Source organism: Acanthochromis polyacanthus, chromosome 19 (assembly GCF_021347895.1).
Source record: "Acanthochromis polyacanthus isolate Apoly-LR-REF ecotype Palm Island chromosome 19, KAUST_Apoly_ChrSc, whole genome shotgun sequence".
Taxonomy (NCBI): domain Eukaryota; kingdom Metazoa; phylum Chordata; class Actinopteri; family Pomacentridae; genus Acanthochromis; species Acanthochromis polyacanthus.
Window position 1 is genome coordinate 16,630,727 of NC_067131.1, and position 25,830 is coordinate 16,656,556.

Genomic DNA, 25,830 nt, shown 5'->3' on the forward strand with positions numbered 1-25,830 from the left:
TCTGATGTTTTGATTCATATTTTTTTTTAATTTGTTATTTTCATTAAGTATATGTATTCAACCATGAACAATATAATTACACACACACACACACCCTCAAGATAAGGCTTCCCCTGGGAATCTCAAACAGCACACATTAACAGACCAAGTCAACAAAGGCACACTGAAGACCTCCAACCAAACCAGAAGGAAGAGAGCCCGATGCTAGAAATGAGGGAAGCTTTATGTAGTTTGAACCACTTGATCCCAGGTGTGGCTCAATCAGCTGACGATGCTCAGCACCTGAACAGGCACAACTGGTGTCCAAGTGGAGGGTCGTAACAAACCTATTTGCATTACATTTGAGGAGAATTTTAGCCTTAGACAAAGTTTTCAGATGATAGTTTGCTTTTCATAACTGTAATCAAATACAATCAAAGCTAGTTTTACTTGGAGATGTTGCAATAACCTGATTTTCATAACGAATCTTTTGCCCAATTATAACAGATGGTACAAATCACAAATGTCAACATGTTGATCATTTGCAACAGCCTCTGTCACTGAAAAATCCAGTGTTTAGAAAATCACAAATTTATCATAGACAAAGCAGACTGGCATGCAGCTGAAACATAGATTGTAAAACTGTAAAATAGAGAATTTAAATGGACTTTTTTAGTTTGAAAATATTGAGAGTAATGTAAGAATACTTATTACTTACCAATTTCTCAACACATAATTTAAAAGTCAGTGAATAGTGGAAAGAGTGTGCAGATCCTTAGGTAAAAGCACTAATGTACTGAATTTCAAATATCACAATTAAAAATCCATCTATCCATCCATTCTCTATACACCTCTTTATCCTCACTAGGGTCACAGGGGGGGCTGAAGCCTATCTCAGCTGACTTGGGTGAAGGCAGGGGACACCCTGGACAGGTCGCCAGTCTGTCACAGGGCTACATATATAGACAAACAATCACACACACATTCACACCTACAGACAATTTAGAGTGATCAATTAACCTCAGCATATTTTTGGACTGTGGGAGGAAGCCGGAGTACCCGGAGAAAAACCACACATGCACAGGGAGAACATGCAAACTCCATGCAGAAAGATCCCGGGAAAGCCAGGACGCGAACCAGGGATCTTCTTGCTGCAAGGCGAAAGTGCTAACCACTACTCCACCGTGCAGCCCACAATTAAAAATCATTAATTAAAAAAATCCCACCTCATTTGATCTTGAGCACAAGTACAGAAACAACGGTCTGTCCCCAGCAGATCCTCATGTCTGACCTCAGAATACTCTTAACAGTGATGGAAAATAGCTATGAAGGTTTACTGAAGTTCTGTACAATTTTGAGTAACTTCCTCAGAAGTATTCCCAATTTAGGCTGCTTCATACTTCCATTTTGCTGCATTTTAGACAGAAATAATATACTTTCTATTCTGTATATCTGACAGCATTCGTTATTTTTTAGAACATTATACCCAATGGATAATAAAGCAATCTTTTAACAATTCAACACTTTAATAGAGATTAAACTTTTAGATTTCTTGTAAAAAAACTAAAACAAAAACAAAAAAACAAAAACAAAAAACTGTGTAGTCGGTCAAATTTCAGGTGTCTATGAGCTGCACACTGCTCCTCTAAATAATGTTTTCTCTCTCTCTAAACTGCTCACTTGGTTTCATTTTGATGAATGTTAAAATTATCTGGTAGCTCAAAAGTCCAAAAACTAAAAAGTAAAACAATCCAAAAAAAATGTGTATCAGAAGTTTGATTTCCTTCTTTCCTCTTAGATTTACCTGCTGTCTATGTGTATGGAGCTGTATATAAACCAGGCCTACCTGCAGCAGCTACAACACAAACATACTGCTGATGCTACACTATTAATAATCTAATGATGTCATGTATAATAACAGATCAGTCAGAGGGACCACACTAGTACTTTTACATCAATACTTTAATGACATTGTGTTGTTTGTAATCATGTACTTTTGACTATGTAGTTTTTTTCATGCAAGACTTTTAATTGTAATAGTTTTACATGGCTACATTTACTTAACAAGAAAAGCACTTAGAGAGCGCAGTACTCCGCCAAAGCTGCTCAGTCGTATCATTTCCAATGAATGAAATCTTTAACAGAAAACTACCTTGCAGTGAGCACAGGCATGTGTTATGCTTGTGTATGTTATGTACAGAGTGTCCTAAATATGTAGGGAGCGGCGGAATTGATGGGACTCGGAAACACCCCTACAATTTAATCCGTTGTTCCTTGTATCATTTCCCGATAAGTCCTGATAAGCAGTGGATTTGTAGTAGGATCACAATCATGTGATCATCAGCAGGCAGCTGACATAGCGTTCACTTGTCATAGTTACAGTGACGCAGTGCCACTATCTCGCAATGATACAGAAATCTTTAAAAAAAAATCCATGGATCCAGACTATAAGCCACATCACCGCCAAAATCTAATCACTTGGTCCTTAAGTCATTTCTGAACTTTCCTGAAAATTTCATCCAAATCCCTTTGTCCGTTTTTGAGCAATGCTGCTAACAGACAGACAAACAGACGGACAAACATACACTGATTGTCACATAATAATCTGACTACTTCCTTCAGTACTGTCTGCAACAAACACTCACCATCTTCAGTATCAGTCAAAAATACCAACACAGATTGTTTTCAATAATCATTTATATTTACAAGGAAACTACAATATATTAAATCCTGGGTGAGGAGTGTTTCTATTTTATTCTGCTCTTCCCCTGCCAACTCAGTCTAATGCTGACTCTTTCCTGTCAAGTAAACTCCTCCCCTCACACTGTTGACAAATATTCACTCTTGAACGCAGCTTAGACCCGCTGACTGCAGAAGACTGAGACTCGGACTTTGTACCAAACTCGTAGCTACTAATCTGAGCCCCAGCAGTAGAAGTCATGTCCGGGCCTCCTCCTGCTATCATCTGGGAGCATGAAGTGGAGCGCCTGCTGCAGTACAGAGAGCTAATCCCTCGTCTGGAGGAGGCTTTGGGCAAATTCTCCAAACGGGACAGTGCTGAGGTGATCCAGCCTGTGCGCTCCACGGTGCCCCTTCAGAAACACAGTGGGTAGGTCTCCTAGACTGTGGTAATACTCTGCCTCACATTAACCTCATCAAACAGTTACAGAGAGTTGCTGTTCACTACTGCACAGCTCTTAACAGAAGTCTTTGCACATATTTGCCAGATTCCGTCAATGTCACATGACGCAAAATTGCATCGCTTTCAGACAATTGCATTGCTTCTAAATTGAACAGCAGGTTTTAGTCTTATTTAAAGTTAAAAACTAACCGTTTACATATACTCTTATATAAAGAAGACTCCACATAGAAAGTCAGTGCAGTATTGTTTGCAAACATGCAAAGTTACTTCTTACTGAGATACAAATGTTTTATTTTAGCAATGCAATACAGGCTTAATCCTCCTCAGTCTGAAGGATACGAAGCTTCTGGACAGATGTTGTCATATTAAGAGAATATATTTTTCCAGCTGTTCTTTGCTGGAGAATTTGCCTGGATTTTTGGTTGATTTTTATGTGAAAACACAGAGTTCAATTTTGTGTCAGTGACCACAGATGTGTTTACTTTTATTGCATTGAATTTCTACTTTTGGGTTTGTTTTTTTCCTAATAAAGTCTTTCCAAGGTATTTATTTTTGGACGATCAAAACAGGAAATATTCTACTTGTCAGCTACAGCATTTTGAATCACTGGACATTAACTTCTGCTTCACGCTGTAGGTTCCTTGGACTGATGCCGACATACATGGAGAATGACGGAGTTCTGTCCACAAAGCTTGTGTGTTTCTACAACAGAGAGACTCATTCCTCTTTACCAGGTGTTCAAGCCACAGTGGTGCTATTGGATCCAGAGTACGGGAATGTTAAGGCTGTGAGTTAAAGTGTTTAATGTAACGTTAAAAAACAGTAAAGGTCGGTTTCATATACTCATGTTTCCAACCTGCAGGTCATAGATGGAGAAGTCATCACAGCTATGAGGACCGCTGCAGTCTCGGCCATCTCTGCCAAGGCACTTTCTCATTTTCTTTAAACATCTGTTCACACTACTTGTTCTCTAGACTTGCACTGTTATGAGGTTTAAGCCTTGGGTGTGTGCTGGTGTGTTGTGCAGCTGCTGATGCGTCCTGGAGCAGATGTTCTGGCCATCCTGGGAACCGGCAAACAGGCCCTGAGTCATTTCAATGTCTTCACCGAAATATTTCCATTCAAAGAGGTATGGAGACAAATGGTTCATTTAGGTGTGAATAGCAAATATAAATAGAATTGTATCTGTTTTGGATGATCTCATGTGTTTAATGACTTACTCATGCATATTTGGTAAAGTGAAAGAAGGAACTGAAGCTACTAGACATTAAAAATCTGCCACTTTCTCCACTGACTGCATGAGATTTTCATCTACATTTTGCTGATGTTTAGCCGAATACATTTTTCATTCTGTCTGTACCAAGCAAAACCTTTCCACTCCCATATTTAACAGCATTTTCATCAAATGCTGCTCCATTTTTCTCTTTGCAAACCTTTGTTGTGTAAGAGTTTGAATATTGCTTCATCTGTCCACAGCACTTGTCCCTAAATTAATATCATCCAATGACAAGCTGTACACACACAAGCCTCACTGACTTATATCTATCTCATATTTGTCAATTACGTTTAAATAAGGATGAATGGGTACTTTACAGGCAAGCAAGGTTTATTTGGATAGCATATTTTATTTTTAAAAAAAAAGTCATTTAAAGTGATTGAAATGTTTAAAAATGTAGAAAAACAGCAGCAAAAATAAACATTCAAACTTAAATTGACAAAAAAATGATAAAATATAAGATTTTAAGATAATTTGGGAAATTAATTAAAGTGCAGACATGTTGAAACCTGAATGTAGAACATGTAAAATGAGCACATAAATTAAAAACAGTGGGGAAAGAAAGAACAGGTTAATTTAAAAAATGGAAGAGAAAAGTACAAAGCCTACTTTTATCAACTACATTTGGACGCTGTGCTGATTGTTACACTCCTGTACATGACATGTGGTTTGTTAATTCTGCACTAAAAGCCATGAATGAGACAGATTCTAACCCTCCACTCGTTGTAACATCACGCTCACACTTCTGTCCTCACGTTTTCACTGGTCACTGTTGTGTTCTTTGATACCGTTCAGGGTTCTCGCCAGGATTTTTTTTCAGCGTAACAGCAGGTCCTCCTGCACGCACGCAGTAGACGGGAACGCGCATGCGCAATAGACGGGAACGGGTCAATCAACAGGAAAGTATGGCTGAGGTGGGGAGACATAAATTAACCTAGATAGGCACCCAGTTGATAAAAACAAATGCACATGGCGTTATCTGTCAAAATAACAGCGCAGCGGCCCTAATCACAGTGTTAACCCTTCCTGTTCGGCCCCTGAGCATGGTCAGGAAGCCCGGGGTTAACCCCCTTCACTTCCTCAGCAGCCGTAGAGGCAAAGACACAGGAGCCCAGCCGTATCGAAGAACACTGCAGCCTTTATTGTCTATAAACAGTGGCTGAACCGCACAGTAAGGCCAACCCAGCAACTACACACCTCTCCTCCTCCGACTGCACCAACTGCCCGTCTGTCTCACTCCCTCTCCCCCTCCCTCCCACACACACACGCTGCTCTCTCTCCCACTCTCATGACAGAGCCACACACTCTCATAACAACAGCATAATCTTTGAAATGCGCTGGCGTAGTGGCCCTAATCACAGCGTAATCTTTTAAACTGAGCGTAACGGCCCGTTAGACAGTGTAACGGGCCATGACAGCGTAACGGGCCGTTACGCTGAAATGCGCTGGCGAGAACCCTGCCGTTTGGTTGTTCGTAAACTTTCCCTGGACTCTGACCTCAGGTTCGAGTGTGGGGTCGCAGTAGAGAGCGAGCAGAGAAGTTTGTGCGCTCAGTTGGAGGTGCTGCGAGGGCATGTGGCTCAGCGGAGGAGGCGGTGAGGGGGGCTGACGTCATAGTAACGGTAACCAGGAGTACCAAGCCGGTGCTGTTCGGTCAGTGGGTCAAACCAGGAGCCCATGTGGCGGGTGAGAAGAAATATTTTACACATAGAAGCAAACGTAAAGAGGAAATGTGTGGAACAAGTCAAAAGATTTTTAAGTCCTGTTTTTTTATTCAGGATGAAATTAGAATGAGGGATCAAGTGTAGTAAGTCAAAGCTGTTACTAAGTAAGAAAGTAATGCAAATACTTCCAATATTTACAGTTTATACATTTATTGCTTCATTTATCTATTTCAAGATTTAATTCATAGCCATATTTCTTCATTTTATAGTAACACTTATTATTATTATTTGTATTATTATCATTATTACTCCGCCAAGGAACATGTTAGTTATGTGACGATCAACGTTGGTTTGTCTGTATGTCTGTCTGTCTGTGCGCAACATTAGTCAAAAACGGAATAACGGATTTAGATGAAATGCTCAGGAAAGGTCAGAAATGGCACAAGGACCAACTGATTAGATTTTGGTAGTGATGCGGCTTGTAGTCTGGATCCACGGATTTGTTAAAGATTTCTGTATCGAATAGAGGCACGGCGTCACTGCAACTATGACTACAAGCGAACACAGCCTACTGCTGACGATCACATGGTTGCGATGCCACTATAAATCCACCGCTTGTCGAGACTTATCAGTTAGAAATGATACAAGGAGCGATTGATTAAATTGTGGGGATGTTTCCGAGTCCCATCAATTCCCGCGGCCCACTACATATTTAGGTCACACGATTCGGTATCCGTATATTTCATACACATGTATAACACACTCCTGTGCTTAGTGCAAGGTCATTTTGTTTGTGGGTACATCTATATTAAATGGAAAAATTCCATGTCGCCGTGATTTCTGATCATCAATAACTAATAAACAAAGGCATTTCTGACAATGCCATATGCTGGAAAGAATAGCCTTGGCAGAGGTCTGCGCTCTCTGCATGCTTTTATAGTTAGTTATTTTTATTATTATGAAATAAAACAACATTCATTATTAGATATCATAATTTTTCTGTTATGTGTTGCCTGTGTTTCTGTGTGGAGCAGCAGTGGGAGCCTGCAGACCAGACTGGAGGGAGATGGACGACGTGCTGATGAAGGCGGCTGTGGTTTACGCTGACAGCAGGGAGGGAGCCATGGCCGAGTCTGGAGATGTCATCCTCTCAGGGGTCAGTCTGTCACTGTGATTTTTTTTTACTTGCCAACTCCTCGGTATGTAGACAAAACCGATGTGCTTCTGTTTGTTTCTAGGCTGAAGTGTTTGCAGAGCTTGGAGATGTTATTAACGGGACCAAACCTGCCCTCAGAGAGAAGACAACTGTGTTTAAATCTCTTGGTGAGCTGGTGAAGGCTGAGCCCACATCATTTATTATTCCACTTCTTTACGGTAAGAGTTTTTCATGCTGACTTGTTTTGTTTTTTTACAACAGGCATGGGAGTTGAAGATGCAGTTTCTGCCAAGTTGGTATTTGACCAATGGAAAGCTACAGCCAGCCATGTGTGAAGAGGAATCCTGACCTGTTTGATCTGTGCTGATCAAGATTAAGGCAATATATACATGGACCAGAAATTATATCTTTCAGTCCAAAAAAAGCTGATTGACCTGCCAATAACACCATATGTATACCAATCCTGCAACAGAAATGTGCATGTAATTCTAAAATAGTGAGTTGATTGCTCATGTAGTAAATAAACAGGACATTCCAAACACTTAGGTCAGTGAATTGCCGATAGTATTTACAACCACACCAGTGGCCACTTGGTTACACCAAATTTACTGTGAGCAAATTCCAACATGTTTGAATGAGTGACGGTCGTGATATACCAGTGTTGTAATATTTAAACAAGAAAATCACTCAGAGAGCGCAGTACTCCGCCAAGGCTGCTCAGTCATATCATTTCTGACGGCTGAAATCCTGAAAAAAATTTGTGGCAGAAATCACGACACTACTGAATGTGGCCATTTAGTATAGATGTACCCACAAACAAAATGATCTTGCGCTGAGCACAGGTATGTGCTATGCATGTGTACGTTATGCACGGATACCAACTTGCTGGTACCAGCATCTAAAATATGATAATTTCATTTTCTGTTTTTTTGAATTGTAAATCAGTTTTTAGCTGTTAGACATATGTACACAAGCACAGCAGTAAACTGTGACGGGCATTTTTCAGTTTTCTGACATCAAAAATAGAGAAAATAATCATTACTTGCCATCTTACATGCATTATTTCCCCAAACTTTTGAATGAACAGAGGACAGAAGTGCAGCAGAGCATTTTGAATGAATTTATTTGCTTTAAAAAAAATCTGCAAATTACTATGTGAAAATTAAACCACATTTAGTAAGAAAGTAAATCCAAGTGTTTGATTCCTCCGTGTCACAGAAACACTGATAAAATGTTGAGTCCAGATTTTGCGGTTCCCCCGGAGCAACCATGGAGTTTGATCACTGCTCATTTCAAAATAAAATGCTGTTTAGTAGTTACTGTTCATATTGTACAATCAATGCATTGAAATGAGTCGAAACCTTCAGGTATTCCTACAGTGGCTCACAGACTTCATAAAAACAGTAATAAAAGGGGTCAAAATGAAATGGTTGCGCACCTTCATGAGAGCTACATGACAACGAGAGTCACATACTGACCAAAAAGCACTTTCTGAGCAAGAATTTACTGAAAAATGGAAATGATGGGTTTAACCGTTACGGAAAACTAACGAATGAGGGAGCACAACAACACTGGCTGCACTGCACCTTCACATGCCTGACAGTCAGTTCTAAAATACTGTGCACGTAGATACATTTAGAAGACGTTCAGGAACGAGACAAGATTAAATATGGAGCAGAGACTGGTTTACATGCTGCTCACTGCACTCCAGCAATTATTCCTTCTCAGCAGCTGCTACAACATTTGTTCTGTCATTTAAGGTTTAAACTGTTCATTCATGACTGCATTATAACTCGTAGAGGTTCAAACGGAATTAAAAAGGAAGAGAAACAACATTTTAGTGTTCATAGAGGGACTACAAAGTAATGACCGTTGACTGAGTTTTGGCAGCACCTCAGTCTAGTCGGATGACGCATGTAAACAAAACGGTCCGTCAACAACAGTCAACAAGAAACTGACAATGACAAAAAGGAAAAAAATTTTGTCCTAAAAAAAAACAAAAAAACATTTTTTAAACTAAAATTTTATCAAGGCAGCAGGAATCTCTTAGTGTGTAGGGGAAAGAGTGCAGTGCAGGACCTCCTTCTTTTATAGAGTTACATCTACGGTAATTTCACAATAAATTCAAGTTCAAGTAGCGTTTCTTCACAATGTCTGAGAAATATGACATGAAAGTGTTTTTGGAAGATCCTCCCTCTTACTCCTGAATCAACCCCAGATCCTAAACTAAAACCCCCCACCCTCACATTCCCCAAGGCCCGAGCAAAATCACTCCATTCCTGTTGATCTGAAAGGACTAGACAGATGTAAGCATTCAGACAACACATCTGACAGAAACCCTCAGCGCTGCTTAAACCTGTAAAGTCCTTTCAGATGGCAAATCTGATCTACCGAAGCTTCTATGTAAGCAAGGACACGGGGTGAATAGATATTTGGGAGAACCCACCCATCTTCTTCCCTCCAAGCAGGCGAGTTCTGACTGCAACGGTTCTATTCTACTCCCTGTGGATCTCCATTACAATAATGTGCACTTCCTCTTCCTCTTCTTAACGGGTGGGGGACACAGGACCGCCCGGATGGCTTCATCAAACACTGTCTTAAGGCCACGCTGCGTCAAAGCTGAGCACTCCAGATATTTCACTGCACCTGGTACAAAAGGGAAAACAGAATCACTAAACGGAACCAAGTTAGCCAACCAGTTTGGTTTTGTCTGCAGGATATCACAGCAAGTCTATTTATGTAAGGAAAAAAAAATCCACACAACACTACACAAGGTGCCTAATAAACATGCAACAAATCTCAAATCTCTTGGTATGGATTGTATTTTGGCTTCTGACATCATGTGAACACACAATTGTAACTCTGCTTCGAGATTAAGGCAATTATTCCTTGCCAAGGCAAAGGTTTACACAAAACCTACTAAGCTGCATTTCATGAAACCTGGTGGAAAAGTGGAGCACAGGCAGCAAGAAAAGCATTCAAAGAGCACAGTACTCCAACAAGGCTGCTCAGTCGTTGTATAATTTCTGCCAGATGAAATCTTTCATAAAAAATTAGGTTGCGCTGAGCACAGGTGTGTGATATGCATGTGTATGTTATGTACGGATACCGAATCACGTGACCTAAATACGTAGGAGGCGGTGGGAATTCATGGGACTCAGAAACACCTCCTCAATTTAATCTAATTTAATTATTCCTTCTATCATTTCCAACAGATGAGTACCGATAAGTCCGCAGCAGTCAATTTGTATCAGGATCGCAATCATGTGATCGTCAGCAGTGATCGTGTGATCGTTCACTTGTTGTCATAGTTACAGTGACGCAGTGCCGCTATCTCGCAGTGATACGGAAATCCTTAACAGATCCATGGATCCAGGCTATAAGCCGCATCACTGCCAAAATCTAATCAGTTGGTCCTTGTGTCATTTCTGACCCAAATCCGTTAGTCTGTTTTTAGTAATGTTGCTAACAGACAGACAGACAAACGTACGCCGATCGTCACATAATTCCACCACGTTCCTTGGCAAAGTAAGAAAATATTGTTGCCGATCTGGGTGAATTTGTGAAAGACGGCAGGCACCGATAAGACTGTGTTCTTTAAATGCTCTTCTAGTTACTTTACAAAGTAACAGCAGCAATAAAACTGCAATGGGTGGAGATCTGTGTGATTTACGGATCAAGAACAGCTAGTGTTACACGACTAATGCCAAAGGTTATTAACAAATATGGCCGTCTAATATGCCACAAATTAACTGAATTTAATGAAGAGAACACAATGCTGATGTATAAAATCAACGTGACATCATGTCCATAATCTTTCAGGATCAGGCAACCATCACTCAAACCCAGAAAATAAATTTTACAAGCAATTTAATACAATATTAGGACATAAAACTGGTGCCACCCTCAAGCTCTTCAAAGATTAGTTTCTGGCTTTTGCCTTCAAATCTGTGAAGCAAATTTTGCAGTAAGTTAAGTGCAAATATCACTATGTAAATTTACAAAACTATTTCAGTTTGGCTTCATGTTGGTAAACTGATAATATTTGAGATTCTGAAAATGAACCCTTTTTAAATGATCTAAAGATCAGGGTCTATAGACACCATCCAATATATAAGTACCACCAAGAGTTTGTGCAACTCTACGTGATGTAATTCCAAAAATGTATTGGAGAAACTGTAACATCTGCCCTGTTTCTAGAAAACCTGCACAGCTCCGTCAAAAATAACAGTTTACCAAGCGTATTAGTGCATGTGTGGGGCTCCAACTCACTTATTTCTTTAGCCATGGCCAAGCCCTGAGGGTAAATGATAGGAGAGAGTTTCTTCTCCTTCAGCTTTTCAATCGTGTCCTTGTCGTCTCTCAGGTCCAGCTTGGTGCCCACCAGGATTATAGGGGTATTGGGGCAGTGGTGTCTCACCTCAGGGTACCACTGCAGGAGGAGGAGGACACAGGTTGTTGGATGCGGTATAAAAAAGTATAACAAGCAGTGGTGAATGTGTGTGGGTTGCGCAAAAATGTTTCCTGCTACAGCTTCCTGGTTCTTATCCCATTCTGACGTCATGTGACCTTTGAATAACTCATGAGTCATAAAGTTTCTGCACAAAGCAGCACAATGTTCCAAATGTTGCAAGTTTTAATGGCTGCATGATTTTATCAGACAGGAACAAAACTATGTGCAATGTTATACATGAAATTCTTCATTTTACCTTTGTAAGTCTATTTTTGGTCTTTGGGAACCACAACATAATGATCGTAACTACAAATCAGCGGCTTGAAATCAAAGTTCTGTGTTTAGCTACTTTGGTTATACTGGCAGTAATCCAGATCTGGCTCAGTGTAATAGTTGGAAATCAGATTCATTTCACCAAAGCTGACCTGAGCATCAATTAATGTGGCATTTAAGAACATTTCTAGAGCACGTCGTTCTCACCTTGGCACGGACGTTTTCAAATGAAGCTGGACTGACTAGGGAAAAGCAAATCAGGAAAACGTCCTGTGGAGGGAAAATGACAATTAGCAATATTGGTACATTACAATAACAACACAATAACAATTTAACCCTTTCAAAACAAAGTCGTTTCCGGTGAGTTTTAGGCTCCCGTCATATTTTTAAGTACCGTGAGTGTAATTTTTGAAACAACACACTACAGCTAGAAGTTGACAGAACTCAAAAGTGTCTTCTGTATAGTATTTATGATGTTGTAAATCATACAAAAAGAACACACAAAAGGTGGATTTCTTTGATTATGTATGTTGCAAAAGCCTTTTGTTTGTGAATTTTTGTCATGAAACTGTCGGTCACAGCTGAGAATTTTTTTTTTTTTTTTTTTTACATAATCTGGTCTAAAAGGTTTATTTTTTTTGCCATATTTTTAAATGAGACATGTAACATAAAATGATTTTTAGAAACATTGCAATTTTATGCTTACATTTCCCAACAAAGCAGTTGGTCACAGATAAATAGTACCATTAGAACGTGGAAAGTCACATGTTTCAGTCTGGTTTCACAGTGTCTGGCTCTGATGAATGGTGTAAATTACAGTGATTTCTGTTAAAGATAGTATGCTTTTCAAACCTGCCGACAAGTTTTGGGGTTCAGAGTTAAAACACTATGACGCACACAGAATATAGTATTGACTAAAAGCCTCTAAATTATAAGGGGTGGCTGATGACGACAGCACTTTTCTCTGCTTATTTCTGCACATAAACTTACCAATACTGTCCTGTAAAGCCAGGAGTATTATGACCTCTCTGACAGCAAAGACAGATCAAAGCCTGTCCTCCTGTGCTCGTTGGGGTCCAGCTGTATGTTCTCAGCAGGACAACCGTTAATACTCTGGTCAGGACTAGCTTCTCTACCATCAGCAGCAGAGCTTCTAACATCCCCCACCACTGTTACACAATTCAGGTTGGGATCATTTGAAAAAAACAAAAGTAGATATTTCAGCCTGACCATTTTTCTTTCTGTGTGAAACAGAAATTGGTGGAAATAACCGTCTCGCCTGTTATTGTCTATGGAGATGTGCTATGCATGAAGGCTTCGGCTAATTGTCTTAGCGTGTTGGATAGCGTGTACCATTGAGCAGTGAGAGCCATTATCAAATATGGTCCCCTAACTCAACATAGTGTGCTCTGTTTTAAAGTTAACTGGACATCTTGAAGTGCCCGACGTCTCAGTCATTGGTATGTGTTTATTTACAGAACCATTCTGGGTATTGTTCCTTCCTATTTGTGTTGTGTTTTAACAAGGAAACATAGGAGTCACAATCCCCAATCTATGGGCACTCTGCAATCTGTCGTCCCCAAAATTACGATCTGAAATGGGCAAGAAAACATTTAGGTTTTCTGCACCTAATGCTTGGAATAAACTACAATCGCAACTTCAAACCTTTGTTAAACTGAATGAGTTTAAAGTTCTGGTGAAACCATTACAGTCTACCTTGTCTGTGTGCAAGTGTTATATGTCAGCAAGTTTTAATGTTGTTCATTTTATCTGTTGTTTACTGTTAAATAAATGTCAAATAAAAGATGTGTGGCCTTTAACATAATTATGCACAATCAACTTGTGCATTATTATCTTCTTTTCACCTCTCTGTCCTTAGCGGGACTTAAGAAGCTTTTGAGAAACCAGTGCAGCTGGAAATGACAGTAAAATGCACTCAGTACTCTCATGCTTTCCTCAAATGAACCAAACTCGCATAAAATGAAGGTAAATAACACAAAAAAAAATCTTTTTATTTTGAATTTTCCCTTTTTTCTATTGTTTTCTGGGGGGAAATCAATAAATCTAGTCAAATCTGGACTGGTCCTGTTGGTCAACACAAAGTAACTCCCATGTTCAGCTCCCTGCAAGTCTTGGGCACAGAGGCCAGTTTGTTGCGAAGACAAAGAGGGAAAACAAGAGCTGCTTTTCACTTCCTCTAGCCGTCCTCCAGACAGTGTATAGGTACTATGGATACAAGGCTCTACTCTGCTGAGAGCACAGACTCTGTCTTAAGCATTAGAGCCCAGTGAATAACTCCAAATCAATGCTGGCAAAGTGAAAACAGTGTTCATGCTAACATTGTCTGGCTGACACTAATCTGTGCAAACAGAGATCGGCAGTTGTCCCTGCTGGTGGGTGCATACATGAGTCCATCATACATATATTTATCTGTATACATACTGTTTGTGGGTAGGACAGTGGCCTGAGCCTGTCGTAGTCCTCCTGTCCTGCTGTATCCCACAGACCCAGGTTCACCGGTTTACCATCGACCATCACATTGGCAGAGTAGTTGTCGAAGCTGTAGGTAGAGAAGTGAATATTAGCTTCCAGACCAAACCAATGTAAAATACAACGCAACAAATCACATCAACAGGCTACCATCATCACCTAAAACGTGCCATACATCACAGCTGGTCATGAGGTGTGTTTATCTGTGTATATTACGCATATCGCTTACACTGTGGGGATGTACTCTCCAGGGAAGGCGTTGGTAGTGTAGCTGATGAGCAGGCATGTTTTACCTACAGCCCTGTGAGGAGAGAGAAGAGAATGATGCAATGAGGAGAGGCGAAGGCTGCAGCTTGATCTACATGTCTACTCATTGTCTGAACAGTTAAAATACATTCTTCGGTGAATTTACAGTAATAACTTTAGTACTTTACATGATGGCCCACCTCGCCTGGCAGGTTAGCACATCAAGTAAGACAATTTTAATCCAAAAAGCTCTGTCACCTTACTCTTTCTCTAGTAAGGACCACAATCGACTTCCTTGTGGTGCTTTAGTAAGTTGTGATGCTGTTTTTTTCCCCCAAATATAACTAGATTGGCTCCCGTAAGTGCTCCTTCAAATGTTCCCAGTGCTGTCTCAAATAGCCTTTTCTCTTGGGAAAGACGTATTAGGCACACAGCAAGAACGAAGGTGGATCTCAATCTTAGCTTAATCGGATCAGTTATGATAAACCATTAGTATCAACATTTGTTTGTTTTATACATGCCATAGAGTATGATAAATACAGGGAACTGTCATAAGTTTAAACTTTTCAAAACCACTTTAAAAAAAAGGTTAAGATGTTGAACTATGATCATCCAAGTTTTGTTTGGTCTCAATTTCTCATGAGACACTGATGTTATTTGATAGTTTTCATCCAGAACATTTTTCTTCTTCTCAGTCTTCCTTCACATTTGAGGAAAAAAAAACATCCATATTACATATTTAGGTGTGCATTTTATTATAATTTGTTTGCATTGGTAGTTTACAATTATATTAAACACATTTTTTAAACTCAGATTTCTCAAAATGAGTCTTTCCTCACACTCCGAGTCTGGAAATGTCCACTTCAGTAGTTTTATTCCAGTCAGTATTCTGAAGATGTTAACTGAGGGGTTTGTTCATAGTTTGATTTCAAGAAAGTTTTAGCTCAAATCTCAAAGTGAAAATTAATTGTTTTCCCGGGCGTGCATAGTACTTTCGAATTGTTAAAAAGTATATCCAGTATCCTCTCTGCACAATCTTTGACTATAGTAAGTCAACAAAATGAAAGAAAAATATCAAAGCTGACTTAAACCAGAAAATAAATTCCACTAATTTAGGTGATTTTAGACATATATAATACTTCAGTTGTGTATTTAAACTTAAATTTGCAGCAAATAATTGCCATATTGGAAGTAATCAACCAAGGATATTTAATGGTGATATTTACTAGTAAAAATGTTTCATCTGTAGCATCTTCCCTTCTTTATTATTTTTTTTACTTTTAACAAAGCATACTTATATTATTCACATTTTGTACGAAACCTTGTAAGAAAAACTACTTAAAACAGCTTTAGCACATTTTCATACCCAAAGAGGAGTGGAAGCAGTTTATACAATCAAGTTATTGTGTTTTTATTCAAAGTAAGAACAGATCTAAAGATTGCAGATGTTGTTCTGTGTTTTATCAGGATAACATGAACTGGATTTCTGATAACAGACAAGTTGGAAAGACTGCTTGATGAGCTACTTTTGATATTCACAGATTTAGATTAGTTTGTTGAAATTCTGAGGCCTTAAGCAACATAAGAGTAAGTTGCTCCAAGGCCTCCTGTGGCTGTGTAGTTGATGAAAACCATGTACAATGAGCACAGCAAGATTTTAGAAACAACCTCAACAGCCAGCAGTCATACAAGTTCATACAGAAAGAGGTAATAAATAGCAGGCAGTCAATACGGCAGCCTGTCATGTCTAATAAATGCCATGCTGTGACTCGTCCAGTCACACCTAACCGGAGCATGTAGATAAATCTGTCTGACCCAGCTGGACTGCAGAGCAGACGGCACAACAACAGCTGTCGTTCATGTTGGCATGTTATCTGAGGCTCGTTAGCCGCTAGCCAACTGTTGGTAACTGGGTCAACACAAACAACCACGTTAGCTTTTCATCGGTACCATACAGGCCAAACGGTGACATTTTAGAGGTCAAAGCGAGAATAAAAATGTACTTTAACTTACCCGTCCCCCACCACCACACACTTAATGGCCTGCATCGGACGGCTCTCTCGTTAGCAACCGGCCGACGGTACAGCAGCTCGATGTCGGTTAGCTTAGCAGGCTAACAGCGGCTAAAATAAAGCGCTCTCCTTGGTGGCCTATGAAGAGCAACTAAAACACAGTTAGAAGGTCCGAAAAGTTTTTTATTGTTGCTACAGGAACTATCCGGCTTGTCGACAACACCCTGGTGAAACTCCAAAGTTGTAAAGCAGGCAGGCAACACCCAGAAAGAAAAAAAGGGGAAAAAAAACTCTGGAGTCAAGATTGAGAGAAAAACGCCCACAGTTAGGGACGAAGTGGAGAGAGAGGTCCGTTCTGAGGACGACGGTCAGCGGCTGCCACCTGCTGGTCACCACCGGGGGCGGGGAGACACCCGGAGGTCAGTCCCGGTCAGTCACTGAAGTACAGGATCAGAAAGTCAATACAAGAACTAACATTATAACTTCATAAAGGTATGTAGTTCTAGTGAAAAGTAGCATTATTTGTTTTTTATTTTACTTTTAGGTTTTTGTCCATTCATTTTTTAAAATTTTATTCCCCCCCCCCCCCCCCCCCCCATTTTCCGCCTTTTTAAAACAATTACTTGCCAGCAATAAGGCATGCTAACTTGGTGTCATATTTTAATTCTCTTACTTTTATTGGTTGGCTTTTTCTTAATAAATGATAATCATTGTATTTATTTAAATGATTTTTAACAAAATATGTATTCCATTTAATAATTTACTTCATATTTTTATATATTAAATAAAGACCATCTTGGCAGAGAGAAAAATAAACTTTGAAGTAAGCATTTAGTTTATAAAGGTAGTGATCCAGATAATATTTTCATAATTTCCTCACATCTAAAATTTAGATTTACTTGGACAAATATTGCTGATCTATAGATGTAAGAATTTTTATTTTGCAGCTTGTCGAGGTGGAGCCAAGTTATTCTCTTCATATTGAAAGTAACTTCAATTGACAAGTAAATAAGATAAAGTGCAGTAGCTTCTTCTAAATGAAGAAAAAGAAGTAAAAGAACCAATTTATTTACTATATGTGAAGTTTTGATCAACAAAATAAGGGATTCACTTACTGCCCCTGTTATTACTAAAGGTAATGCATTAGAAAGTATTCTATTACTTAATCGCATTACATTTGTGTTTAATGCAGAAATGTAACGTGCTACTGCTCTCAAATTCAGTAATATCATGACAGTAATACCTACTGACCGTGCCACCTTGATTCTGTTACACATGCAGCTGAGCCTTGTTCTCGCCACAGCATTTTCCTATAAAATGCCTGTTTCAGCAGGTTTTCACAAACTTTGCTTTTGACTTTGTGGTAGTGTTTAATTCAAAACCACAACTGAAAGATTTTGTGTTTGTCTTCTTTGTCAGGATAGAAATTTATGCTGGTATGTGGACATATGCAAGGTTCAACATTAACTATGCAATCATGTTAGTTTGTGTCTCAGTGACAATGATACAGAGTAAAGCAAAATAAATGTAATAGGAAGTGAAGCAATTAGTTTTTACACACAGTGAATAAAATAATGCATTACCACTTTAAATGAGCAGTGTGTAATCCGTTACGTTTTGGAAAAATGATCCCAATATAGATTATTACTATTACTTGCAGCTAAATGGGTTTTTGTTCAAATTAATGTGACATTGTCCTTTAAAACAGACTTTATTTTAGCTCTGAACTTTAAAGATTTTGTCTTTTTATCCTGGATATAGAAAAGAATGATGTTTAAAACACTAAACTCCAATAATATAGTAATTTCCCACAATTGCAATTGCGCAATCCCGAGAGATGTTACTTCCATGTTTAGATTTTTGATACTTTCATACACTGTGTTTCATTTTTTTTTCTTTACTACATTTGTTCAGCGGCCATGTGTCCGAATCTCTTGGCAGAAATGACATTCACACAAAAATTATGAGATCACCTTATAAAATATGAGAAATTATTCTGATTAAAGAATCGAACCGTATAAATTAATTTCACATCTCCCATTTGCAACATTAATTTGTGTTCTGGTTTTAATGCATGTGTATAAATTGAGAAAATATATAATAGTTTAATGCTTGTAAAGGACCTGCCCATCCTAAAGAGTAATTTTACTTTAGACATTATTTAGAATATAATTCTTTTACACAAAAAAAGTTTTGCATGCAGGACTTTCATTTGTAATTCATTGTGGTTTGGATAATTTTACTCAAGTAAAATACAGTCAAACTGCAGTGTAGCTTGTGAACACTGGAGCGCACTATTGTCCACTTTTACAGTTGACTAACAGGACGGTCAATAATGCTCAATTTTTCCTGCCAACTTGAGGGGAAATATAAAATTTAAAAACGTCACTCAATCTCTCCACTTCCTGCTCATCTTCTTCACGCTGCTTTTACTCCTCCATCAATTAATCATCGACTCCATGGCAACCATGCCTCTGCACGCACACACACACACACACACACCCACACCCACACCCACACACACATTAGTAACCTTGACTCTGGATTATGTTATTGGGGGATTTTTCCAGCAACAACAACACATTAATAGGATAAACGTCACCATTAAGTGGGGGGGGGGGGGGGGGGGGGGGGTGTAAAAGCAGGAGAGAGAGATTAATGAAGGATAAGCAGGCCTGTCAGCAGCACGACGGGGAGGCTGTAAAACACAGCGAGGGAGACAAACTGCAGGATTTCTGTATGTCTGAATGAGAATATACAGTGAATAATGCAGTATTTATGCATACATTAAACAAAAAGAAAAACCATATCTTATTTTATGTCTTTAAGCGTTGCAAAGTTTGGTTACATGGTTTGCATCCAAACAAGCAGCATTGACTGCATTTGTCCAACATATGACTGCTGCACTCATTTTCCATCTCAGTACATCATGTTTTTGGTGTTTTTTTGCCATTATTATATTTCCAGTCCACGTGACGGCTGTTTAGCTACAGATGATTTGGCCTCTTTGGACCTCCATTCCAGTGATTGAGCTGTTATTTGTGCTCAGAAACTCAAATCAAAGTGCAACCTCTCCTCCTCTCCCCTTCCGCTCTTTAGGCCAAGCAGCTGCTGCATGTAGCTTCATATTTGGTGTAAGAACATGACAGTGGTATTGATTTTCTCATCTAGCTCCTTGTGAGAAAGTGATTGTTTCATGCTGCGCTTCCAATCTTTCATTCATCTCATGTAGCTTGTGTGTTTTGGCTTCGAAAAACCAGCATGTTGGACTTGGGCACTGAGTTAAATCGCGTAAAACATGTGAATTAGCGCTCTTATCTGTGGATCCATTGAAAGTCAGTTGGCAGGGATACGTCAGGAATACAGATAAGTCATTTGATTAAATTATAGATTACAGTCTCGGCTTTCTTTATGGTCAGCTTGGAGAGAGCTTTAACGTTTAAATAGATCTGTAAAACACAAAAAGAAGGCTGTGAGCAGAAATATTACATCAGACATGTGAAGACAGAGGTTTTTACAAGCCAGAGCTGCTGTTAAAGTGAATATAGTTAGCGGGTTTCTGTTGTGTAAACAGTCATCTCTCCTGTCACCATCAGTCCACATGCATTGTCCTTCAAACTGCAGAGAAACATTTTATTGGATCATTACATTCGACCATTAGCTCCCTATTAAGCACCAAGATTTAATGACCCCTGTCACGGTTCTCTCATTTGCATAGGAGTCGGATTGACAAGCTGCAGGCAGCCATCAGTTAGATGGTAACACAACAGGGTACATGCTCTGTCTTCAATCACAGAATGTGGAGAACTCAACATTGTTAATGGAGTGAAAGCTAATTGAAATGAGTATTTCCCCAGGATTTCCTCATTTCAGCATAAAAAGCAGATGGCTGAGGCCAGCTGAGGCTTTTGGCATTTTGTGCTGCAGTTATCTCCTCTTCCCACATGATCAATGTAAGCCTATACGTGGCAGTAACAGATAACGCTATAAATGATTCAGGAGCTCGAGTTGTGACAAGTGATGGATTTTCTAAGAATTTATCTGCTAAAGGGAGTCTGATTGTGCAAATGTGCATCTTTGATGTGATGACAAAGTTTCGTAACATTTTGCATCACAACAGCTTCAATGTGCAACATTTCGCCACCCGTGAAGGTTAAACTCACCACAAGCACAAAAACACCCTCTATTCCCACATTATCTCTGCACAACAAGCCTGAATCCCCGTTAAAATGGCTCAGCAATAGAAATAAACTCCTTTTCACTCTCTGAAAGCTGTGAGCTGCCTCCAGGTGCTTCCTGAAGGCCTCCTCGAACATCTCATTGGATTGGATGTTGGGCTTTGACAGAGGGAGTCACAGTTTCACTTCAGGTTGGTTTCAGGCGGTGCTGTGCAGCTTGTTTATTAGCCAGTGGCAGCAGACATGAAGCTCCCCTAAAAATAAACGGCCCTTTTGAAGAAGTCCTCGTTCTGCACCGACTGTGATGTTGATGTGCCGCACGTGCAGAGCTTTAGTCATGAGATGAGAGGGGGACTCTCCCATCGCATTCACAAAGCTGTTTTGTCTGTGATGATATTCTAATAATCAACAATGAGCCATTTTTTTCGTGATCAGATTAAATCAGTGTCCCGGTGAGTCACATGTTGCTGTGATGTGATGGGAAATTTCCGGCCGCTGCGGTTAAAGAGCAGCAAAATTGCAGCGTTTTGCTCCCAGTTGGAGTGATGTCGCACAGGTTTCCTTTGTCCTCCCTCTCTTTCTGTGTGTGTTTCTCTTCCCATCATCGCCCACTTCACTCTCTGGACCTTTGTGAGGCAGGAAGTGTGTCACAGTACTTGTGTGTTTGCATTAGCAGGAATGTGCGTAGGACTAAGGAATTTTTCAGAAACCTAACAGGCTCAAATTCAAATGATAGAGTCTCTGAATCCCAGATTTGAGCATGAATTATGAAATACAAGAGGTGATAAATCATGAGTAATACAATTCCAGAGAAATCTACTTGAATGTTTTACTGTTTCAACTTTGAAAATCTGTCTTTCAAGGAACCAGAACTTCACTTCGAGCCAAACAAACATGATGAAAAGCTGAGCCAACGTCAACAATCAGCAAAAATGAAATATCATATCTCATCCAAATGACTGAAACTCCGATGCCGTCCCTCATTATAACAGTATGGGTCATGAAGCAGGCTGCTTGCTTACAGCGCTTCTGCTGCTTTCATGCAGCCGAGAGACGTACAGGGTCATTTCCTAGTAGAGTGCAGCAAAAGTTCAGGGCTTGGTGATAGAAAAAAAAACATCAGACTTCCACAGTAGAGAAGCAGTAAACAGAAATCCTCTGCTGCCTGGAGAATAACCTTTGAAAAGACTGTGTGTGGACTTGTGGGGGATTTTGAGTGTGTATTTTACTGCCAGAGCAAACATCTGCGTACTTCTGTGTTTGGTTATTTTTGATGAATTACTATCAGTTATATTTTTAGTGCAACTAAGCTCCCTCAAGGTTTGTCATCTCCTATATGTCCCAGAAATGTTGTCAAGAACCACCAAAGACGAAAACTTGTTGCTTGCACTTGCTGCAGTATATAATTGTGACAAGTGGTGAGACAAAATATCAGTGCAGCAGATTATTGTATTGCTTTTTCTTGCAGTATGTTATTGATACACTGGTGCCAAATGTAGTTTTTATTTAAACATGTAGAAACTCTAACTGGATTCCCAATTACAGTTAACAGAGTCCCTGTGTCATGACAGCTTGTGGAGTCCTCATTTAAAGAGGATTTTTGCTTTTTTGGGGGTTGTTTTTGCTTCTTCAGTTATACATTTGTCAACATGTGCGTAGATGAAAGTCTTGTAATGAACTGAGAATCACAGAATCACTGTATCATGATATCTTTAAGGACAACATATTGTGACTTTACATCAAGACTTGTTTTGTAGTTCTCACTTTTACCACATTAATTGTAAGTGTGGTGACAACATTAGCATTTGGTTGTTAAATATGAAATCAGACTCCATATATTCAGGAAGTATGTATTTCATTAGTGTATTCTGGTGTATGTGGAGGAGACAACGCCACTTGAAAAACTCACACCACTGGAACCAAACTGCAAAAATCTTAGCATGACATAGGACAATGTATGTATGTGGGGGGAAAAAAGCTAGATCAGTTTTTAGACCAATAATGCCACAGTTATGTGTAGTCAGTGTATGATGTGATGTGACAAAACAGCATGAAAGCTGCTGAATGGACTGTGGAGAAATTTTGGCAACATTCTCATTTCTCATAGGGGGTTTTCTCCTGGCTCTACTGAATCCCTGAGGTTTCATTTGGAACCATCAGAATGTCAGAATGGTCACTTAACTAAAGAAATATATCAACATCCATAAGAAAGATTTGCCCTGAGTTTTGTACGAACGTTCACGATTCCCTGGCAATGAGCCCTAATTTGAGGATTTACTTTTCATTTAGCATCAACATAAGTTTCATCTTTGTGAGAGTAAATAGTCTTGAGAACTACTGGTTAGATTTTCATTTAATGTTGTGGATGATCCCTTGACTTTTCAACCACCATCCATCCATCCATCCATCCATCCATCCATCCATTAGCTATACCCAATTAAGCTTGGTACATGGTTATGGGAGGTCAGCTGTCATTGCAAGAGGCAGTATATAACCTGGACAGGTCACCAGGATGCACAGCTAACACAAAGAGACAAACTGCCATGCACGCTCACAATCACAATTACGGCCAATTTAGAATCACCAATTAACCTAGCATGCATGTCTTTGGACTGTGGGAGCAACATGGGGGGAAAAAAACACACGTGGACAGGAAGAACATTGTATATTTTCCAGTTCCATGTCCATTTTCAAATATAGTGGATTTAGAAGACAAAATAATGATAAAACGGGCTCATTTTTCCATTTCCCCAAAGTCCATCAACAAATCAATCGAAACAAAGTACAGGTGGATCATATTTCACTGACCAGACCCTCCATACAAAGGCTCCAACTGACCAGCAGATTCAAACCCAGAACCTTCTCGCTGTAAGGTGACAGTACGAAACAATAATCTTAAATAATCTTCTTGTTTTTTTGTCTCGACCAGAGTCATCATAGAAATCAGAGGATTAACTTCTTTTTGGTGGTGCTTCTCCCCAGTCTGAACAAACACAAGCTTCTGACTTGACTTTTCAAATTGTAGGTGTTCATATGGCCAAAAGTTTATATATTAGCCCTGTTTATTTGCATTACATACATTTCTGTGGGCAAAAAAGAATGATTTCATGACAAAGACAGACAGACACGAGCCTGGTTGGAGACTCTTTGTCTTGTTTTCCAGCGTAGATAAAGTGAGTCTTCACAAACTGACAGACTGCATGTCTTATGGCTATATTTTATTCTGGTCAAGTCATAGCACGAAAACTACAAAATCATCAGCCTAGAATGATTTCATCCATGTTTAGTGGCTTGGAGGTGGACAGTAAATTGTTCTTGTTGCATTTCTTTATTCAAACTGTGAGACAGGATTTCTTTGCGGAACATTGTTGTCCAGATGGCTGAGTAAAATCACATCTCCAGTGATTATCCTCTTATATTTTCTTAACAAAGAAATAGGACATAGCATGGCTCTACGGCTCTCACACGCATGAATACAGAGTGTGTTTTGTGGGTGCTCGGCTCTAATCAGACTGTATTAAATGAACATAGCTGTCCATGACCGCTCAGTGAGACTCGAGGACTGTTCGTCCACTCCCTGCACAATGATGTTTTAATGTGGCTGACATAAGCTGCCTCATAGGAACCCACTTCCAGTGAAATATGAAGTGCACCCATGCAATATTTTCCCCCTGTTGGCTTGCAAATGAAGAAAAAGTCTACATAACTACATCTTTTTGAGGGCATGTATGATGACACACTGGCGCCAAGTTCACGGGTCAAAATTAATCATGAGAAGGCTGAGCCCAAGCAAATCATAACTCTTACTTTTTCTGATCTCTCCTGATTTAAAGTCACTTGAAATTTGAGTTGAGATCGCCTCAGTTTGACTCACAAAATGTTTTCTGGTAAGACTTCCTTCATTTAGAAGACATATGTTACATTTCCATGTATTCTGAGTAACAATAAACGCTGTGCACATTGTGAACAGCGGATGAATTAAGCCTTGTGTTGCTTTGCTTTGAAGGAACTGTGTGATGGAAAGCGCTCTTTGTGGACTCCACCCTTCTGCTTCCACTAAAACTGGAAACGGAGCCTCTTCCTGCTCCGGACATCTGCATTTATGATTCCCAAAACTTACGGCCTTCACTTCTCTGACACAAAAACTCGCTTTTTGTGTACGCCAGAAACACCAGTGAAAGACGACGATGAAGACGTCATGCCCACAATTAACTTCTTCCTAAGTTTCTCTGTTTCATAATTGTGAAACCAGCTCTGGAGTGCGACTAAAGGCGGGCCTCTGAGGGGCCGTGAGGAGGAATTTATGGGAACATGCTGCAAATTAATTGTAACTACCAATGCTGTGGAGTCAGTATTTGTTTATGCCTGAAGCTCATGAGAAAAACATGTGAGACCAATAATTTTCTATTTTAGGAAAGAGAAAGTATTTTGTCGGACAGTATGTGCTGCACTGACTCTGAAGTTAAACATACAATATAAGCAAGACATGAAGCAGTACAGGAAACACGTAATCAGATTAAAAGACTGAAGCTCTGTTTTTGAGACAGAACAAACCAAGATTTCAGGGTAATTAAACAGAAACCAACTCTCTGATGTTTGAATGAATTGAACCTGTTGTTTAAATGTACTGTTGTAAATGTGTAAAACATCTACATTTATAGACAGTAAACTTTGTTCCAAGAATATGTGTTGAATGATATACTGAGTAATCTGCTTTTAATCTACTTGAATGAAAAAATACTCTTTTAAATACTGCAGTATGTGGATTTGTTGTTTCGTTATATCACAAGCAATTTTGCCCAGATTGTGTAGATATGTGTAAATGTTTGTGCTTTGCTTTTTCCAGCAACAGTGAGGTCATTCCTGGTCTCTGAAACAATGGTTTCATGCATCGGTTATGTCAGTGTGACTGCAGGTGGACTTTCAAACAGGACTGTGGATTGTACAACAGAAGGGAAACT

The 25,830-nt window shown here is 39.5% G+C and overlaps 2 protein-coding genes across 2 annotated transcripts; one reads left to right on the forward strand and one right to left on the reverse strand.

The window, feature by feature from the left end:
- The first annotated feature begins 2,816 nt into the window (after window positions 1-2,816).
- On the forward strand, window positions 2,817-7,758 carry crym (crystallin, mu). The gene is made up of 8 exons (XM_022197650.2): window positions 2,817-3,088; window positions 3,758-3,908; window positions 3,984-4,046; window positions 4,149-4,250; window positions 5,900-6,083; window positions 7,096-7,217; window positions 7,300-7,384; window positions 7,479-7,758. Exons 1-8 carry the CDS (start codon window positions 2,919-2,921, stop codon window positions 7,550-7,552), a joined length of 951 nt encoding a protein of 316 aa, XP_022053342.2. The 5' UTR covers window positions 2,817-2,918; the 3' UTR covers window positions 7,553-7,758.
- A 565-nt stretch (window positions 7,759-8,323) lies between these two features.
- rac1a (Rac family small GTPase 1a) lies at window positions 8,324-17,050 on the reverse strand. The gene is made up of 6 exons (XM_022197649.2): window positions 16,693-17,050; window positions 14,663-14,734; window positions 14,386-14,503; window positions 12,151-12,213; window positions 11,490-11,649; window positions 8,324-9,863 (listed from the first exon to the last, which is right to left on the reverse strand). The coding sequence occupies exons 1-6, from the start codon at window positions 16,725-16,727 to the stop codon at window positions 9,733-9,735; spliced, it is 579 nt and encodes a 192-aa protein (XP_022053341.1). The 5' UTR covers window positions 16,728-17,050; the 3' UTR covers window positions 8,324-9,732.
- Between the last annotated feature and the right edge of the window lie 8,780 nt (window positions 17,051-25,830).